The sequence below is a fragment of the Neltuma alba genome, unplaced genomic scaffold (assembly GCF_004799145.2).
Source record: "Neltuma alba isolate B1F8T4 unplaced genomic scaffold, ASM479914v2 tig00004971_pilon, whole genome shotgun sequence".
NCBI classification, from domain to species: Eukaryota; Viridiplantae; Streptophyta; class Magnoliopsida; order Fabales; family Fabaceae; genus Neltuma; species Neltuma alba.
The window spans coordinates 23,578-39,666 of record NW_021633934.1 but is presented as its reverse complement, the minus strand read 5'-3'; the positions used below and the strand labels follow the sequence as shown (position 1 = coordinate 39,666).

The 16,089-nt window shown below is 31.9% G+C and overlaps 2 protein-coding genes across 2 annotated transcripts; both read right to left on the bottom strand.

Moving 5' to 3' along the window:
• Window positions 1-7,031: 7,031 nt before the first annotated feature.
• LOC114746406 (DUF724 domain-containing protein 3-like) lies at window positions 7,032-7,469 on the bottom strand. The gene has a single exon (XM_028934632.1). It carries the CDS (start codon window positions 7,467-7,469, stop codon window positions 7,032-7,034), a length of 438 nt encoding a protein of 145 aa, XP_028790465.1.
• Window positions 7,470-10,293: 2,824 nt separating this feature from the next.
• Window positions 10,294-10,782, bottom strand: LOC114746405 (DUF724 domain-containing protein 6-like). Its single transcript, XM_028934631.1, has one exon. It carries the CDS (start codon window positions 10,780-10,782, stop codon window positions 10,294-10,296), a length of 489 nt encoding a protein of 162 aa, XP_028790464.1.
• Between the last annotated feature and the right edge of the window lie 5,307 nt (window positions 10,783-16,089).

Sequence of the window (16,089 nt, the reverse complement as noted above, 5' to 3'; positions counted from 1 at the left end):
GAAGAAACCAAGAACCTTCTTCTCCAGGTAAATACTTTTATGCCACTAACTGGCCTGTGTAGTTTTTCTTATATACTTTGCTGCTGCTATAGATTAAATTCCATACAAAATTCTGCAGTTCAGCTGATGAAAACCCTTAGGCTTGTTATCCAGGAACTTGTTCAGAAATACTGTAATGAAGGGAACAGAGCTATATCATAGATAACCGTTCCTTTTTCTGTTAGTTAGCTTTAGTCATTTCAAACTTTTTCCTAGTGATCGATCTAATTGTTCTACATCAAACCTTTTCTATATCATGCATGTAGGTTGTAGGGCACAAGGTGGTTCTTGAGGGTGACCCCTCCCTCCTTAATGCAAAGACTCCGATTTCGTCATAAGTTAATGGCAGCTCTCAATGTCTTGCAAGCCTACACGTTGAGTAGAATCCCAGATGCAGAGCAGCATGTGAAACAAAGACCGCATTTGAGAAAGGAGTACATGGAATCAGGCAAGCCAGCAGCAAAGCTTGTAAGTCTTAACCCCAACCAGCGGCTTGTGGTCTTGGTCTGGAGGACACTCTTATTTTGACGATGAAGGGGATTGCTGCTGGCATGCAAAACAGTGGTTAAACATTTCCTATCATCTTGTTCCTTCGAGTTTTATTTTGTGTCATCTTAATTGTGTGTGTGTGTGTATCAATAAGATTTTTCATATTTATTTATCTTGCAAGAGCTTATGTTAAGGGCTAATCCTTATCAAAGATATGAGAGCCATTTCCAAAAACTCTTGGTACAAAGTCGGGGAAAAAATCATGTATTGTTAAGGAGGTGTGTTGGTTTATAATAGAAGAAAATCCCCCAAAATAAAGTGTAATAGAAGAATGATAATTTATTTTGTTTATAATATCTATAAATTATGATTATATAATTACTATATGATGGTGGAAAAAATTACTATTTAATACACGTTGCAAGAGAAAGAGGGATTTTGGTAAGAGGTGGACTCTACAGAGCACGTCCATAGCCATACGTGTTTGTTGGTGGAAAATTTGATATAACAAAAATATAAGAGAGAATTACTATAAAGTCTCAATAAAGAAACATGTTTACAAAAAAATTTTAATGACAATAAAATAACTTGTAATAACAAATTTCAGTGTAAAAAATAAAAATTTCTTATTTACCATTGGGACATTTTGGTAGTTTTTTTTTTGTAGCCTTATTATAATTCTCTCAAAATAAATTTATTAATGTGTTCTAATTTAATGGCATGAAAGCTCACGTGTAAATGAAAATTTGGTTAGGGCGGGTAAAGAAGCTTTAATTTGTAAGGTCTGCAAAACCTGCCCGAAAATTACATACACAATATGCTTATAGAACACGAGTCATGTGGGTGATGTATAAAGTAAGAGACAGAGATCAGAGATGAAGTAACAGATCAACTTTATAACTGAGATTCTCCAACCTCATTCTCCAGTGGCCAAGCAAGCCCCGTTTCTCCGCTGATATTATTACCTGCACTCTGTCTTTGGCCCCCCCTCCTCCCTCCCTCTCTCTCTCTCTCTCTCTGAAGGGCCCATTATCACGCGTTACGCCCTTCCTCTTCTGTGACTGTATATAAATAAATATATATACACATATATACGTATTGAGCAGGGTGCTGTGAAGGAACCAAACACAGAAAGATATATTTTGATGCAATCTTGAGCTCATGAGTCATATGGCTTCTCCTAAGGTGGTCTGTTTGATTCTGCTGCTTGTTCTGGCCTCCAATGGCGACCTGGCGAGCTCAGCAAGGTTTCACAGAGCTAATAAAGAGGCTTTTCATTCTGCCAGATTCTTTGTCCCTAAGAACAAGATCAACTTCAGCGGCTATGAAAGTGGCTTCAGTTTTCTGCCTAAAGGCTTCCCCATTCCTCCTTCTGGGCCTTCCCAACGCCAGAATGGTCATGCTTCTTCCGGAGTCCCTAATGGCACCGGTTGATTCTCTCTCTCTCTCTCTCTCTCTCTCTCTATATATATATATAGGGATTTAGTTAATTTCCTTGAGTTTCTGTATGTTTCTGCGTGCTGTCACCGGTTGATACTAGCTAGGAGATATGGATGGCTATGTATGTTTTTTTTATATTCCTATAGTGCTGTCAGCTTTCATTATCTGTTACTGCAGAATCTTGAGGAATGAAATGAGCAAGTTTTATATTTAATTTTGGAATATTCGTTTGCTCCGGACATCATCTTCCTTCTTCCTCGGCGGCTATCTCTACTACTTCCTGCTGTTACTTCTGATCTTCGTACAGCTCAACAGACAAAATCTGTCTGTTAGATCATTAATGGTTGTCATAAATTAGTGTGTGTGCAGTTCAATGGATAACTTCTGATTATCTTCTTTGCTTAGCTGCCCTTTCCCTTTGGAGTTTGATATATATAGCGTCCCATCAGATAATCACAATTCACATGTGACTGCATTGAATACAAAACTAACTTTGAATTTCTTCCGATATGTGCGCGCGCGCGCATGTGACCAGATTGAAAATATATATTACCTCCTAATTATAACAGTTAGTTGATTAATTTGAGGGATTAAAAAAACAAATTAAATTAGTTATTTGTAATTAATAAGTATTGTTTTTTCTAAAATATCCTTACTAATCAAGTGTGTTGACTAGAACTATTATTATTAGAAGGACAATCTTAGAGAAAAATACATAAATATTAAAAATAAAGTAGATTGGGGTTTTATATTTAAGACCAAAATAAAAATCAAACAATATCTTATATTAAGGACCGGAGATAGTATATATATACATATTTATGACCATGCATTGAATCAAAGTTTTTTTTTTTTTTGCCAGCAGCATTGAATCAAAATTGAAGTTTAGAAAAACCATTAATTACAATTACCCTGAGTGGTTATAGTTAGGGGAAATGGAAATAGTCATAAAAATATCGTACTACCTCCTGTGCTTAATACAAGATATAATTAATTAATTTGGATAAATTAAAAAACTTGTTAAATTAATTATTTGTTAAAAATATGTGTTGATTATTCTAAATTTTTTCTTAAAATTATTTATATTGAAATTACCTTTTAACGCAAATTCCTTTAATATGTGTAATCAATACTGATAATTTGAAAACAAAAAAATATAAGTATGTGGGATAAATTAAAATGAATTAAAATCTTATGTTTAAAATTAAAATTAATCTCTAACTAATTCTTATAATAAGAATTGAACATAGTATGTGAGAGATAAAGTGCTGCAACAGTAAAATGAAAGTATTATTCATATTGAATTAGTTTAGCTATCTTAGTTTGGTTTTATGATGTGAATTTTGATTGATTTTTAAACTATTAACTGATGTCATTAATAGCAATATCATGGTCTAACTAAATTTGTCCCTATAATGCATGACTGCCATGTCTTAATATGGCGGTCAATATAATTAATATCAACAGCAATAAATGAACATATAAAATTCTGCACTTTTTTTCAATTTATATAAGTTGCATGACTAGGGAGAATAATTAAGGTCAAAATAATTATCCCGCTGAAAATAGAAATATTTAACTTGTTTGCTAAATTCTAACGACAAAACTTAAACTTGCGCTTCTGTAAGATACATGCGTCTTACATGCGTTTAGAAGTGAGCAAAACCGAATCATAACCAAAAACTAAACCGAACCAAATTCTATTTTGGTTTTCGGTTATACATTCAATTTTTATTTGTTTAATAATTTGATTTCAGTGTTCAGTTCAGTTAATAGAAAAAAAATTTGATTATAACCAAAAAACCGAAATAAATATATTATATATTTATATTTAACAAATATTATAATATATGTGGGTATATATGAACTCTTTAAATATATTTATATTTAATAAATATGGTCACAATAAATATTATTATAATAAATCACATTGAATGATGAAATATTTATTAATTAATGGGTGTAATTCTGTTTCATCATTATTTTTAATTTAAAATCACTTTTTATATTTATATATTTCAGTTAATCGGTTAATTCAATTTCGGTTTGTTTAATTAATCAATTTCGGTTCGGTGTTTAAAATTCAGTTAATTTGGTTATCACTGAAAACCAAACTAAAAAACTGAATGCTCACCCCTACATATGTTAATTTTATTCTTTCTGAACGAATCAAATTGACCTTTTTGGGGGCAAAAAAACAATAAACTTTTGGTGGGATAACAATATATTTATAATCCAATAATAAATGGATTGAGGGCATTGCTATTTCGGGGGTGTTTAGATGGAAACTAAACCATGATTTCAAAATGCTTTTACAGTTTACGAAGTAAATATGTGGAGGAGTTTGCCTTGTTTTGCGGAAAAGTGCTTTTCAAAAGTGATTTTGAGGGTTGCCAAACACCCCCTTCAAGTCATTATAATTCATGTAATATACAGATTTTTTGAAAATGTTTTAAGTTGAAATCATCTTTAGTTGCATATATTCTTATGTTGTTCATTTTAATTTTCACTATATTAATTTCCTCCGATCATGTTTTTAATTGCTTATGTATATTTGGCTTTGTTAAAACTGTATATAAAACTTTCCTCTGTCCTTGAATGTTAAAAACTTAATTTTGATCAATTTAAAAAGATGTCACTATTTACAAAATGAACGATCGAAAATATATATACACACATATCCTCAGACTAGTACTGATATAACAAACACGTTTTTTACATTAATTAAAAATTTGGACCCTTAATTAATTACTATGGGTGCAATCTTCTGTGTTAACAAGGGGAAATTTACATTATATCAAATTATAAAAAAATTTCTATATATATTTTATAAATGTCAGAAATTAACCTTAGCATGCATTTTATGTGATACTACCTCCGGTTCTAATTATAAAACCTCATTTTAGTAAATGAAATCTTCTAAATAGTTAAATATTTTTGTTATTAATAGTCTTATAATTAGGATCGGAGGTAGTCTATTAATAACAAAAATATTTAACTATTCAAAAGATCTCATTCTCCTGTTAGAAATTGTATGCCCTTCTTCTTGTTTTATAAGCAAAGGTTTCCTTTGTTAAGCTTGGTTTATCGGACCACAAATTCAGAGGGAAAATTAAGGAAGCTTAATTAATTAGTTAATATAGATATGAGAACCCATGTGCTGTAATAGAAGATGGTTATATGAACCGGATCAGACCCGCTGGTATGGCCGGTCCAACATTCCGATGATCCAGCTCAGGCATCCACTAGACCCATGGGAAAAGTGAACCGCCTAATATTGGTCAACATTGTTTTTTTTAAAATAATCCAAAATTATTTTAATTTGTGTTTTATTTCTCTTTTGATTGGTTTTTATTTAATATTATTATATATATTGGATTTTGGCCAAAAAAATTTATATATATTGGATTATTTATTGGTAATTCTGGTTAATTATGAAAGCTTGTGCTAATTTAGTTGGAGAATTGATCAGGCATACTTGATGATTTTAATGATTTGTAATAGAGGATAAATAGTATTTGAGTGGGCATCATGTGTTAGATCTTGTTAGTTTGTAATGTATGGAACTTATATGAACTTTGGTTTTTAAAAAAAAAATTATATGAACAAACATTTGAAGGCATATTTGGACAAATAGACAATAGATGAATAAATGTTATCTAGGTTATTTGCTTTTTATACGCATTATTTGAAAACATTATTTTAATTAAGACTAGTATGACCATAGTTGGGTGAACCAGCCACCTTAATGGTTGAATGCCATCTAGATAACATAATGAGTACATATAGACAAGTATATGCGTGTTTATATTAGCTTTTTAGAAGTGATTTTAGAGAGTCGGGATAAATATGTGTGGAAAATTTTGTCTCAATTTACATTTTTTAAAAATGATTTTGGAGGTTCCATGGTGGTTGAATGCTATCAAAAATAATAAGGTGCATAACTTTTTTACAACTTTTATATCATACATATAATTTAAACTACTGGTGATTGAATATATTTATATGCTGATATTGGCGATAAAGATATATTAATTGATTTATGGACTAATTAATTGATTGATATATTAATTTAAATTAACTGATATATGAGAAACTAAAACAAAGCACTAGAAGACTTTTTTTTTGGTTAAATTTTAGGAAGGGTCAGGTTCACCTATAATTCAAGAGCAAAAAAAACTAACTCATTATTCGTTAAGGTCTGTCCCTAGGAACATGAAATAAGTTCTTTTTCATTTAGCCCAATAAGTAAGAATCTCCCAATTTTTAAGCTGTGAAGATGTCTTCCCTAACACTTCGACCAACTTCAGGATCAAACCCCTCCATATTAGAGTGTCTAATTCTTTTGCCAGCTGAACCCAAGGGCAAGGGTACGCACCAGAAGACCTTTATAACCTGGATCGTATCCCATCTAGAGCTAGGGATGAAAAAAAAACAGAGAGAGATGGACGAATCATCTTCTGCACACAAAATAATAATAAATAATAATAATAACAACAACTCCTCAAATCATAATCATTAGTCACTGCGAAATCTTGTAAATCTGATTCTTTATATCTTCATATCTAGATGATGAACACAGTAAAAGAATCTATACCAAAAAGATATACTAGCCAGGATTGCCCCCAAAAAAAAAAGTATAGCAAGGAGCCAAGGACTAAATCAAAATCCATTTTTCTTTTTATATTTTTGGACCAAGGCCTGAATCAAAACCAACGAGCATAAGTGTCTGCCACATGACAAGCAAAGCCAGCCACTGACAATGTTGGTTTCTTGGGCCAAAAATTTTTTTTTAAAAAAAAAGAATGTGAAAACAGAGCATGAGGGATTAACTACATGAGAAGAAAAAATAATAATAAGAACAGCTAGTTGGGAGCATAAAGAAGAACAGCTCACTGTCTGCAGAATTAATCTACAGAACTCACAAGAAGAACGAGCAGTCCTTCAGAACAATCCTATATAACAAGAAAATATAGTTCGTAAATCTTACATCAGAATTCCACATAACAAAAAAATGTAGTTCCTGAAACCCCAGCGATTCTATGTGTGTATATATATATAAACTAAGAGCGAGCTTTCTTGGGCAAAACCCACTTGCCGTTGATCCAATCCTGATGAACCCGAAGCAGAGAGGAAGGGTAAGCGATCTCCTCGTCCGTGGTCCAGAAATACACAAAATAACCGTCGGGGCCATCTTTTCGGGTGATAACGCCGACCCACCACCCGTCCTTGTCGAACACATCGACCTTCTGCTTAACGGAGAACCGGCGAACAGGGATGGCCGGAGGCAGAGGACGAAGCTCCTTAGGGTACACAGTCTCAGTCAGAAATTTGGACTCGTCGTCTTCCAGCAAGGTCTGGTACTGGACGATGTAGAGCCCATTGTCGAGGTAAGAAACCACCTTCGCTTCGAAGTAGGATCCATGAAATCCTTCTTCCTTGACAGAGACCTCCACGCCCTGCCCTCTGCCATAGCTGGTTTTCTTGATCGGAGGCCGCATCGTTTCTTTCCCGGGATTCGAGAAGATAGATGAATGATCGAAACTGGATGAAGAGAATACTTGGGGTACGAAAGAAACAGGGGGTGGCCGTTTGGAAATATTTATAGGCAAATTAAAAACAGGAAAGCGTAACAGAGTTTTTTTTTTTTTTTTGTGGGCACTGGATGATGATTCATTATTATTATTTTGCCAGTGGATAATTACTCATTATCTATTTTTCAAAAAAGGCAACTTGTGAAAGTGAAATATAGGCCCGACTCAGAAGTCTTTTTAATTTTAATCAAATCTCACTTTGGATTTCTTACTCTAATTGCCAATGTGCATCAAGTCATCATTAGTGTTCATAACAATATTCATTCAATATTAAGTATTAAATTTATAAGAAATGGTAATATTTTATTTCTATTTTTATTATGAGATATAATTTGATAACATTTATACTATTATGAGAATTGGATAATTTTGACTCATGCTTTAGGTGCATGTGCTTCGATTAATATTAATATCAATGTTTTTTTACCAGAAACATAATATCAAATTCCATTCATAATCCGGTCTTTAATATAAGACCTCGTTTGACTTTAGTTTGGTCTAATTATAAGACCCTGATCCATTATATCTCTATATTTATGTATTTTTTTCAAGATAGTCCTTCTAATAATGATAGTTCTAACTAATACATTTAATTAACAAGGATATTTTAGGAATGACAACACTTATTTATTATAAATAACTAACTTAACTTACTTCCTTAATCTCCTCAAATTAGTCAACTGGGTCTTATAATTAGGACCGGAGGTAGTATTAAATATTAAATATATAAAAAATTATTATATACAAGTAATTACCCGTAAATACTTCAACTTAACTAGAGCGAATCTTTTTAATAAAATCATAGCTATCGCATCACATCTCAAACTCTATCAGTCTATCTAATATGTCAAAGTAAAGTGAACAAAATGATTACTTTCCCAACATATTAATTATTCTCTTGTTAGTTTTGATATTAGGATCAAATTCACTTGTTTATAATTTTAATATATTAATCTTTTTTTGGGGGTGAAATTCTAGTATTAATATTTAATAAAAAGCAACGTGCGTCCATATTGTAATCATAATACTACATTCGATCCTAATTATAAAGTTTTGTTTGTAAACTATAAACGATATCTTATAATTAGGACTAGAGATAATATAATGTTTGGATTAAAAAATTATTGGTAAATAAATAGAGTTTGATTCATCCCCAAAAAAAAAAACTTGTGATAAATTATATCTTTCAAATTGCGTTATTTATGAGGTTGAATATCGATATCTATATTGAAAGGAAAGGTCAACCACAGCTGAATCCTCTCAATCTAGTAATGACATTTTTTGGGGGGGGGGGGGGGTTGTCTTGTTGGCTATAAAATTGGAACATCAATTTAATTACATTGTATCTTTTGTATAGCTATAAAATTGCCAATTATTGGGTGTGTATTTGGTTTCTGGTTGCCAAACCTTTGTTTTCCTAACACCATGCATTTTACTACTCAAATCTATTGTAGTTTTAATATGTTGTGTTTTGAGTTTTTTTAAACACATTTTTTCGATGCCAACTGTTTTCTCCCAACATGAATAGATGATCTGTTAGAATGACATATGATAATTAAAATCGACTTTAAAAAAAAAAACTCTCCACTCATCAGAATAAATTCACACACCCATTACAAGGAATTTAATTTAACATGCAACCTTTTTACTCTCTCCATCTCTTACTATAAGATTCAATTTTTTACTAAGTCTGTCCCTTTTTATAAGATTTTTTTTTAGTTTGTCTGGACATTTAATGCATTGTTACCTATTTTACCTCTAATTTAATACATTTAATACATTCTCTTTTTTCATTTATCTCACTATTACTCTCTCATATTTACTTATTTATATATAGGGGTATATTTGAAAAAGAATTACATTTGTTACATATTAATTGCTTTTAACTAATTTTAACTAATTTTTTAAAATACGTAATTTAATTAAAAAAATTTTATAGTAAGGGAGGGAGCAGTACTTAAGTTACATTTAAGGAGATATTTGGTGTTAATACTGTGTTAGAGCCAAGTGACTTTGGCTACAATCAACTTTTATTATTTATCAATAACCTTTTTCAAGTTGCATGGGATTGGTTGAGTTAAGTTACAGAACCCGAGATATATGCTCTGTTTTGTTTTGTTTGACTGTTTTTTTGCCCTTTGCCATCTTTTTTGACTGTTGTATATATGGTATCTAGCTAGCCGTTTTACTCATTTGAATACAATTTATTTTGCGAGTTATTTGGATTTATTTTGCCGCGCTTGGATTAAATTAAAAAGGAACAGACAAAAACAATTATGCTTAATTAAAAATAATAATAAAATTTACCAGAAAGTATTATTCACTTGTAAAAAAAATAGTGAATGTTTAATTCGTTTTAAAAAATAGAAATCTCATTGTAAATCAATTGATCTATCAAATCAAATATATATATATATTTAGCTACCCAACAAACATTAAGATGCTCTCATAAAAAAACAAAAATTAACCTGTAAAAATCTTATATTTTGAATAATTAATAAATTCTGAACTCTCCGGTTCTCGAAAATCAAAATCAAATAATCTGATCAATGATTAATCACCCCCAAGAAAGAACCGCAATTAGAAATTAAAGATCACACTAACTTGAAACACAAGAAATATCCAACTAAGACAAACTACTGCCTCCAAAACGTTAGGGAAAGATCTCTAAAGAAATCTAAACTAAAAAAGGATTCAGATAGTGAATCGAATCAAGAACTGCTCGAAACCACTACAGCAAAACCCAGTCATCTCCACCAATCCACTCTTGATGAACCCTAAGCTCACCGGAATGGAACTCAACGTCACAGTCCACGGGATTCCAGTAACAGTAAACAAAATAGCAATCGGGGTCGGAGTCTTTTCTTCCGGTGATCTTAGTGAGCCACCAACCTTCCTCGTCGTGAGCATCCACAATTTGGTTCACAGAAAACCCAGTGGTTGAAATGTGAATGGATGTCGGCAGAGGGCGAAGATCATTAGGGCAAACGGTTTCTCTGCGAAAGCTGTAATTTTCTTCGTCGTTTAACAGTGCGTTGTACTCGACGATGTAGGACCCATTGGCCAGACGACAGATTACGGTAGCTTCATAGTAAGAGCCTGGAGGCTTGTTGATGACTTCGACGACTTCACCGGCGGAGAAGCTCTTGGGTGCGACGGAAACTGCAGAAGGAGGCATGGACGGAGAGGAAGAAGTAGAAGGATAGGGGCCGATTCCCATTGATACAGAGACAAGAAGGAGGGTTTTGGAGTTTCAGAAGTGAGGAAGAGTGGAAGACGATATATTGCTTTGTGAATGGATTAGGAAAAGTTGAAGTTATTGCAGAATGAATTAATTAGAGTCGTAATTGAAGAAGGATGAAATAGGAAAGTATGATTCTTCATTAATCATTATTAGGAAAGTATATGTAGATTTTCAAATCAAATAATGATTCTTCATTATTAGTTGTTCAATAAAAGGAAAGTAGTTAATATTCGACAACACAATAATGGAATTTAATATATTATAATAATTTTTATTTGACATATTTTTATTTATAACCTACTTTTATTGAACACGTGAACAATTAGGGTGATAAAGTTATGATTAAAACGGACTGTATCAAAAACAAAAATACCCCAAGTTTCATTCAAATAAAACCACACTAAAATTTAAAGTAAGAAACAATTTTTGGGAAAAAAATAAAATAAACAAAATAAAACTGATAAGGATATATACCTTGGATTAGCTTCAATATCAGCAGTTCGGAATTTGTTTCTTTGCTACACACCGCTCGTTGCAGCTGGCACTTATGATTTATAACTACTTTCAACTGTCGTACAAACAAACGCTAAAAAAATTAGAGAGAGGGTCAGATGACGAAAAGAATCAAAACTTGAAACCTCTAGGGCAAAACCCAGCATCCACCAATCCAATCTTGATGAACCCTAAGCCCAGAAGAATGGAACCCAAGGTCACGGTCCACGACGTCACAGTAAACATAATCGTAATCGGACTATCGGAGCCTCTTCTTGCGGTGACGGTCGTGATCCGCCAGTCCTCATTATCGCAAGCGTCCAGCATTTGGTTCAGAGAGAAGCCGGCTGGTGAAACGACGAGCGGCGGCAGAATTGGACGGAGATTAGTGTTAGAGTTTTAGTGTGTGTGAGTGTGTCAAAAGCAGTTTTATAGTACTCAAGATTGAGAAAACCTTAGTATGTAGTAAGATGTGAGTTTGAGCTAATAAAATAGCTATGAAAAGAAGTCTTTAAAATTGATAATTAGAAATGACCGTTGAAGCATTTATATATCTTAATTAGTCAATTTTATTCTTTCATAAACCATATTCAATAGCTTTAAAATGTTTTAATTCACTTTAATTAATTGTTTAAAAACTTTCTTTTTAAGTATCATTAAAACCATACTTAATCACCATTATATGGTAGCCCAACGGTCACATATTATTTGCTTATAAAAGGCAATGTGTGGTGTATAGTCTGAGCAGGTTGAGTTCTACCCCAAGCTCTCCTCTTCTCTCTCTTCTCCTGAGTTTCAAATTTCTGCTGATTTGTCATTTTGCTCTACGTAGGAAGGGTTTGTTTAATCTTGGGAATCCTAAGAAGTGCTGCCTTTTATTTTAACTTGTGTAGTGGAATAACTCTAAAGGACAGTGTCCTTGAACACGACCCGAATCATGTTTTTTTTGTTATTTTTGCAGGTGTTGCCAGCAGTTAGTAGGGTAAACCGTCAGTTGTGAGGAAACTGTAACTGTCGCCGTCCAAGAGTGTGTTGTACTTGGCGACGTAGGAGCCGTTGTCGGAGACGTGAGAGATGACGGTGGCTTCATAAGAAGAACCTGGAGGATTGTTGACGACTCCGACTTGCCCAACAAAGAAGCGGTGGGTTCTGGTGGAAGATGCAAATGAAAAGAAGGAGGAGAAAGACAGGTGATCCCCATTGATACGCAGAGACGTACCCACGGAAGGTTTTTGAGAACTGAGGAAGACTTTGTTTTGCTTTAATTATTACTCAATGATCTTAAAATATTTTGAGTTAGTTTGGGAGTTGTTTCTAAAAGTAAGTTCTTCTTCCAATTTATCTTCTTAAATTTTTTATTTTTTACTAAATTATTCTTATTAATGGCACATGTTAAGAAAATTTCCATTTATAAGTAATTATAAAGTACATGATTTTTAAAGTTAATAGTTTAAAAACGACTAAGACAATACATATTTTTTACAAATGACTAATTGAACTAAATTTTTTAATTTCTATAAATTAATTATCTGCTTCTTATCAAGCCATAACTATTTTGACAAATATGAGTTTGAGCGGTATTCCTTTGTTTTTGTTTTGATTGTTTTGGTGATATCAATGCCATGCATTTTCTAAGAATTTATTGAATTATGAATGATGAATTGGTGATACACGTAATAAAATATTTAACACGAATGATGGATATTAAAGTCGGAGAAATATATTAATTAAATTTGTCAGAAAGGGCTGTATCAAATTTTTAAATTAAAACGCATGATATAATTGAGAAGTAAGTATTTTAAGTATATCCTATACATTATTAAATAATGGTTAATGATTCAATCAATTAACAAACAAAAAAAAGGCCTGTTGTTCAGTCACTCAAATCTCATAGAAGAATGGTTTTCTAAAACTCATCTTAAGAAATAAAAATTATTGCATAATAAACACAATTGCGCGATCAGTCAAATTGGTTAATTGGGTATTGTATTTATTAGGCGGGTACACAGATGAATGAGGAATTCAGGATTAGACGGAGGGCATAAAAAGGAATCGAGATTATTTTTTCACATAAACGCTTAAAATTAAATCACTTAATACGTGTGCATCCTTGCTGCAATCTCCCCCTTCCAATCTGAGTGTCTTGCTTGTAAAGATGCAATAATTTTTAGTGATCATTTCAATTGTGAGAAGATCAGTTTGGAGACTGATTGTCTGGAATTATACAGGGCTGCTAGGAATGGTTCATCTTGTAATATAGAATGGCAATGTACTGGTATTTTTGCCGACATTCTGGAACTTTTGAAGGCTAGGTCTCATGTTCAGCTCGCTGTGGTTTCAAGGAGTGGAAATAATGTTGCAGACTACTTAGCAGCTTGTGCAAAGAATGGGATGGTTTCCAATGGAATGCTTGTTACAGCACCATCTCATTTTCAACATATTTTAGAGAAGGATGCTCTTAATGTTGTAGAACTGCAGGCTTATGTATTTGATTTTAGTAGCAATGGTTGTATGGCTAATGGCAGTGTTAGTAGCCGTGTAGGTGTGGGATAATTTTCTGCCAACTCTCTTTCTCGGATCGTTCCTTTGTATTCTTTTATGAATGCATTGCTTTTGTTTTTTTTTAAAAAAAAAAAACGTGTGCATCCTTTGTTCCAAAGCATAAGTCCAAGGGCCTGTTTGGGTGCTCCAAAACCGTGGTTTCAGAAGCACTTTTTCGCAAAACGAGGTAACCTCCTCCACATATTTACTTCGTAATCCGTAAAAGCACTTCTGAAACTATGGTTTGGTTTCTATCCAAACACTTTCCAAATCTATAATTTTTTTTGGTTTTAAAATATAAGCATTTTCTCAAGACTTTCCTCTTCTTTTTCCTAATTTACCAATGTGAGAGTTAATTAATGTTATTTAAGAATTTAGTAGGGGTAACTGTAAAAATTGTTGTAATTTTTTTTAACCCGATTAATTAATAAATTTGGTGAACGGGAGTTATATTTTGGACCTGAGGGAGTAATAATAATTTGAGTGCCTACTATTCAGCTCAAAAAAAAAAAAAAATTGAGTGCCTACAAGTCTACAACGTACCTGGCAATTAGCATTAATATGATGCGATCTTGTGTTCTCTTTTTAATAAAAAGATAAAGAGATTTTTATAAGCATTTTATTTTCCCAACAAGAATTATTTAAATAAAAAAATGATAGAAAAATATCTATGGAATTTCAAAATGATAAATATGTGATTTTGACTTGTTAAGACAATTATAAGAATAGTCAATATAATTTTTTTTAAAATTCAACACGTATTTTTTTTTAAAACTTAAATACAGAGCTGGGAAGGTAGACCTAATATCTAATAAGTTGATTCCCTAAGCCCACGAAAAAATTGGGTTGGTTTGGCAAAGACATGACCAATGAAGTAGGCATCTTTATCTTGCTCTCTGGCGTTGTTTGGTTGAAAAATAGACTATAATTTTAAAAATAATTTTATGATATATGAAGTAAGTATATAAGAGAAGTTTTATCATCACTTACATTTAGGAAAAACCAAACAACCCTGAGTTGACATTTTTAAAAGTAAAATTTAAATTCAATCTACGCATATATAACAAACTACTCATAATTAATATTGAATTATGGCTTTGTTTAATTATTGTTGTGTAATTGTATCAATATATTAAAGTTTGGGGATTTGAATATGTCTCTTTTCAAAAGCTTAAAAGTTTGGACATAGATGGTGGCAAAAAGAAAAAGAAAAGTGGTGACATAGATAATTATAAGTTTAATTTTTTTTATTTATCTATTTGAATGATATGAAAAAAGTTACCTGCTTAGGTTGATTTTTTTTGGTGCCATGCATAGATATATTTTTATATGAAATACTGTCGGACAGTAAATATAGTCACTTCTTTCAAATGGAGTTTAAACTTTGATATGTTATGTCGAGGGATTAAGATTTTCTACTAGACCCAACCCCGTTAATTAGCTGATTAGTTTTTGGTGACAACTTTAATAAATTTGGCCATAAAATACTAATTCACCAAAACCACGGCCTAAAAAAAAAAACCAAAACGTGATAGGCCCTTTCTTGGTCCAATTTTACTTAAAAGGCCGACATACTTAAGCTAGCATTTTTAAAAGGCCAAGGCCCAATTGAATATCCTATGTTTGTTTTCAAGCCCAATAACCCGTACATCCATATGAACGTTGATCTTTTTTGGGGCCAATAGGAGTCATAAATTTTTTTATCATTATCTGGTCACTAAATATTCGTATTAAAAATTTAATAATGTGATGTATAAATAAAAATTAAAGGAACTTTTTTTCCGGTCCTATAAATTGAATGTGAGGAGTATATAATTATTCTTAAAGTTAAGAATTACTAGCATTTATATACTCTTCCAATTATTAATATAGGATTCAATTGTTAAGTTAGTTTTGATCTTAAATATAAGTCTCATTTTTTATATTTATCAATTTTCTCTAAATTATTTTTATAGATACTCTCTCAACCATAACCAACTAAAAAATAAAGAAAATGTATTAAGAAATATGATTATGGTATTTTAGGAAAAACTTGTCACATTTTTTATAATTAACTAACTTATCTAATTTTTTTAATTTTAAATTAGTTAAATAAGTCTTATACTAAGAATAACTATCATACTATCCGCATCTTATCTAAAAATTATGAATACCGTGAGTTTTGATCTCAAAAACAAAAATCAAAGTGTAATATTTTTCCCAAGAAAAATCAAAACGTAATCTGAAAAAAGGGAGTCTATTGATCGGATC

Coding starts and splice junctions, on each gene's coding strand:
- LOC114746406 (XM_028934632.1), bottom strand. CDS start 7,469: ATGCGGCCTCCGATCAAGAAAACCAGCTATGGCAGAGGGCAGGGCGTG.
- LOC114746405 (XM_028934631.1), bottom strand. CDS start 10,782: ATGGGAATCGGCCCCTATCCTTCTACTTCTTCCTCTCCGTCCATGCCT.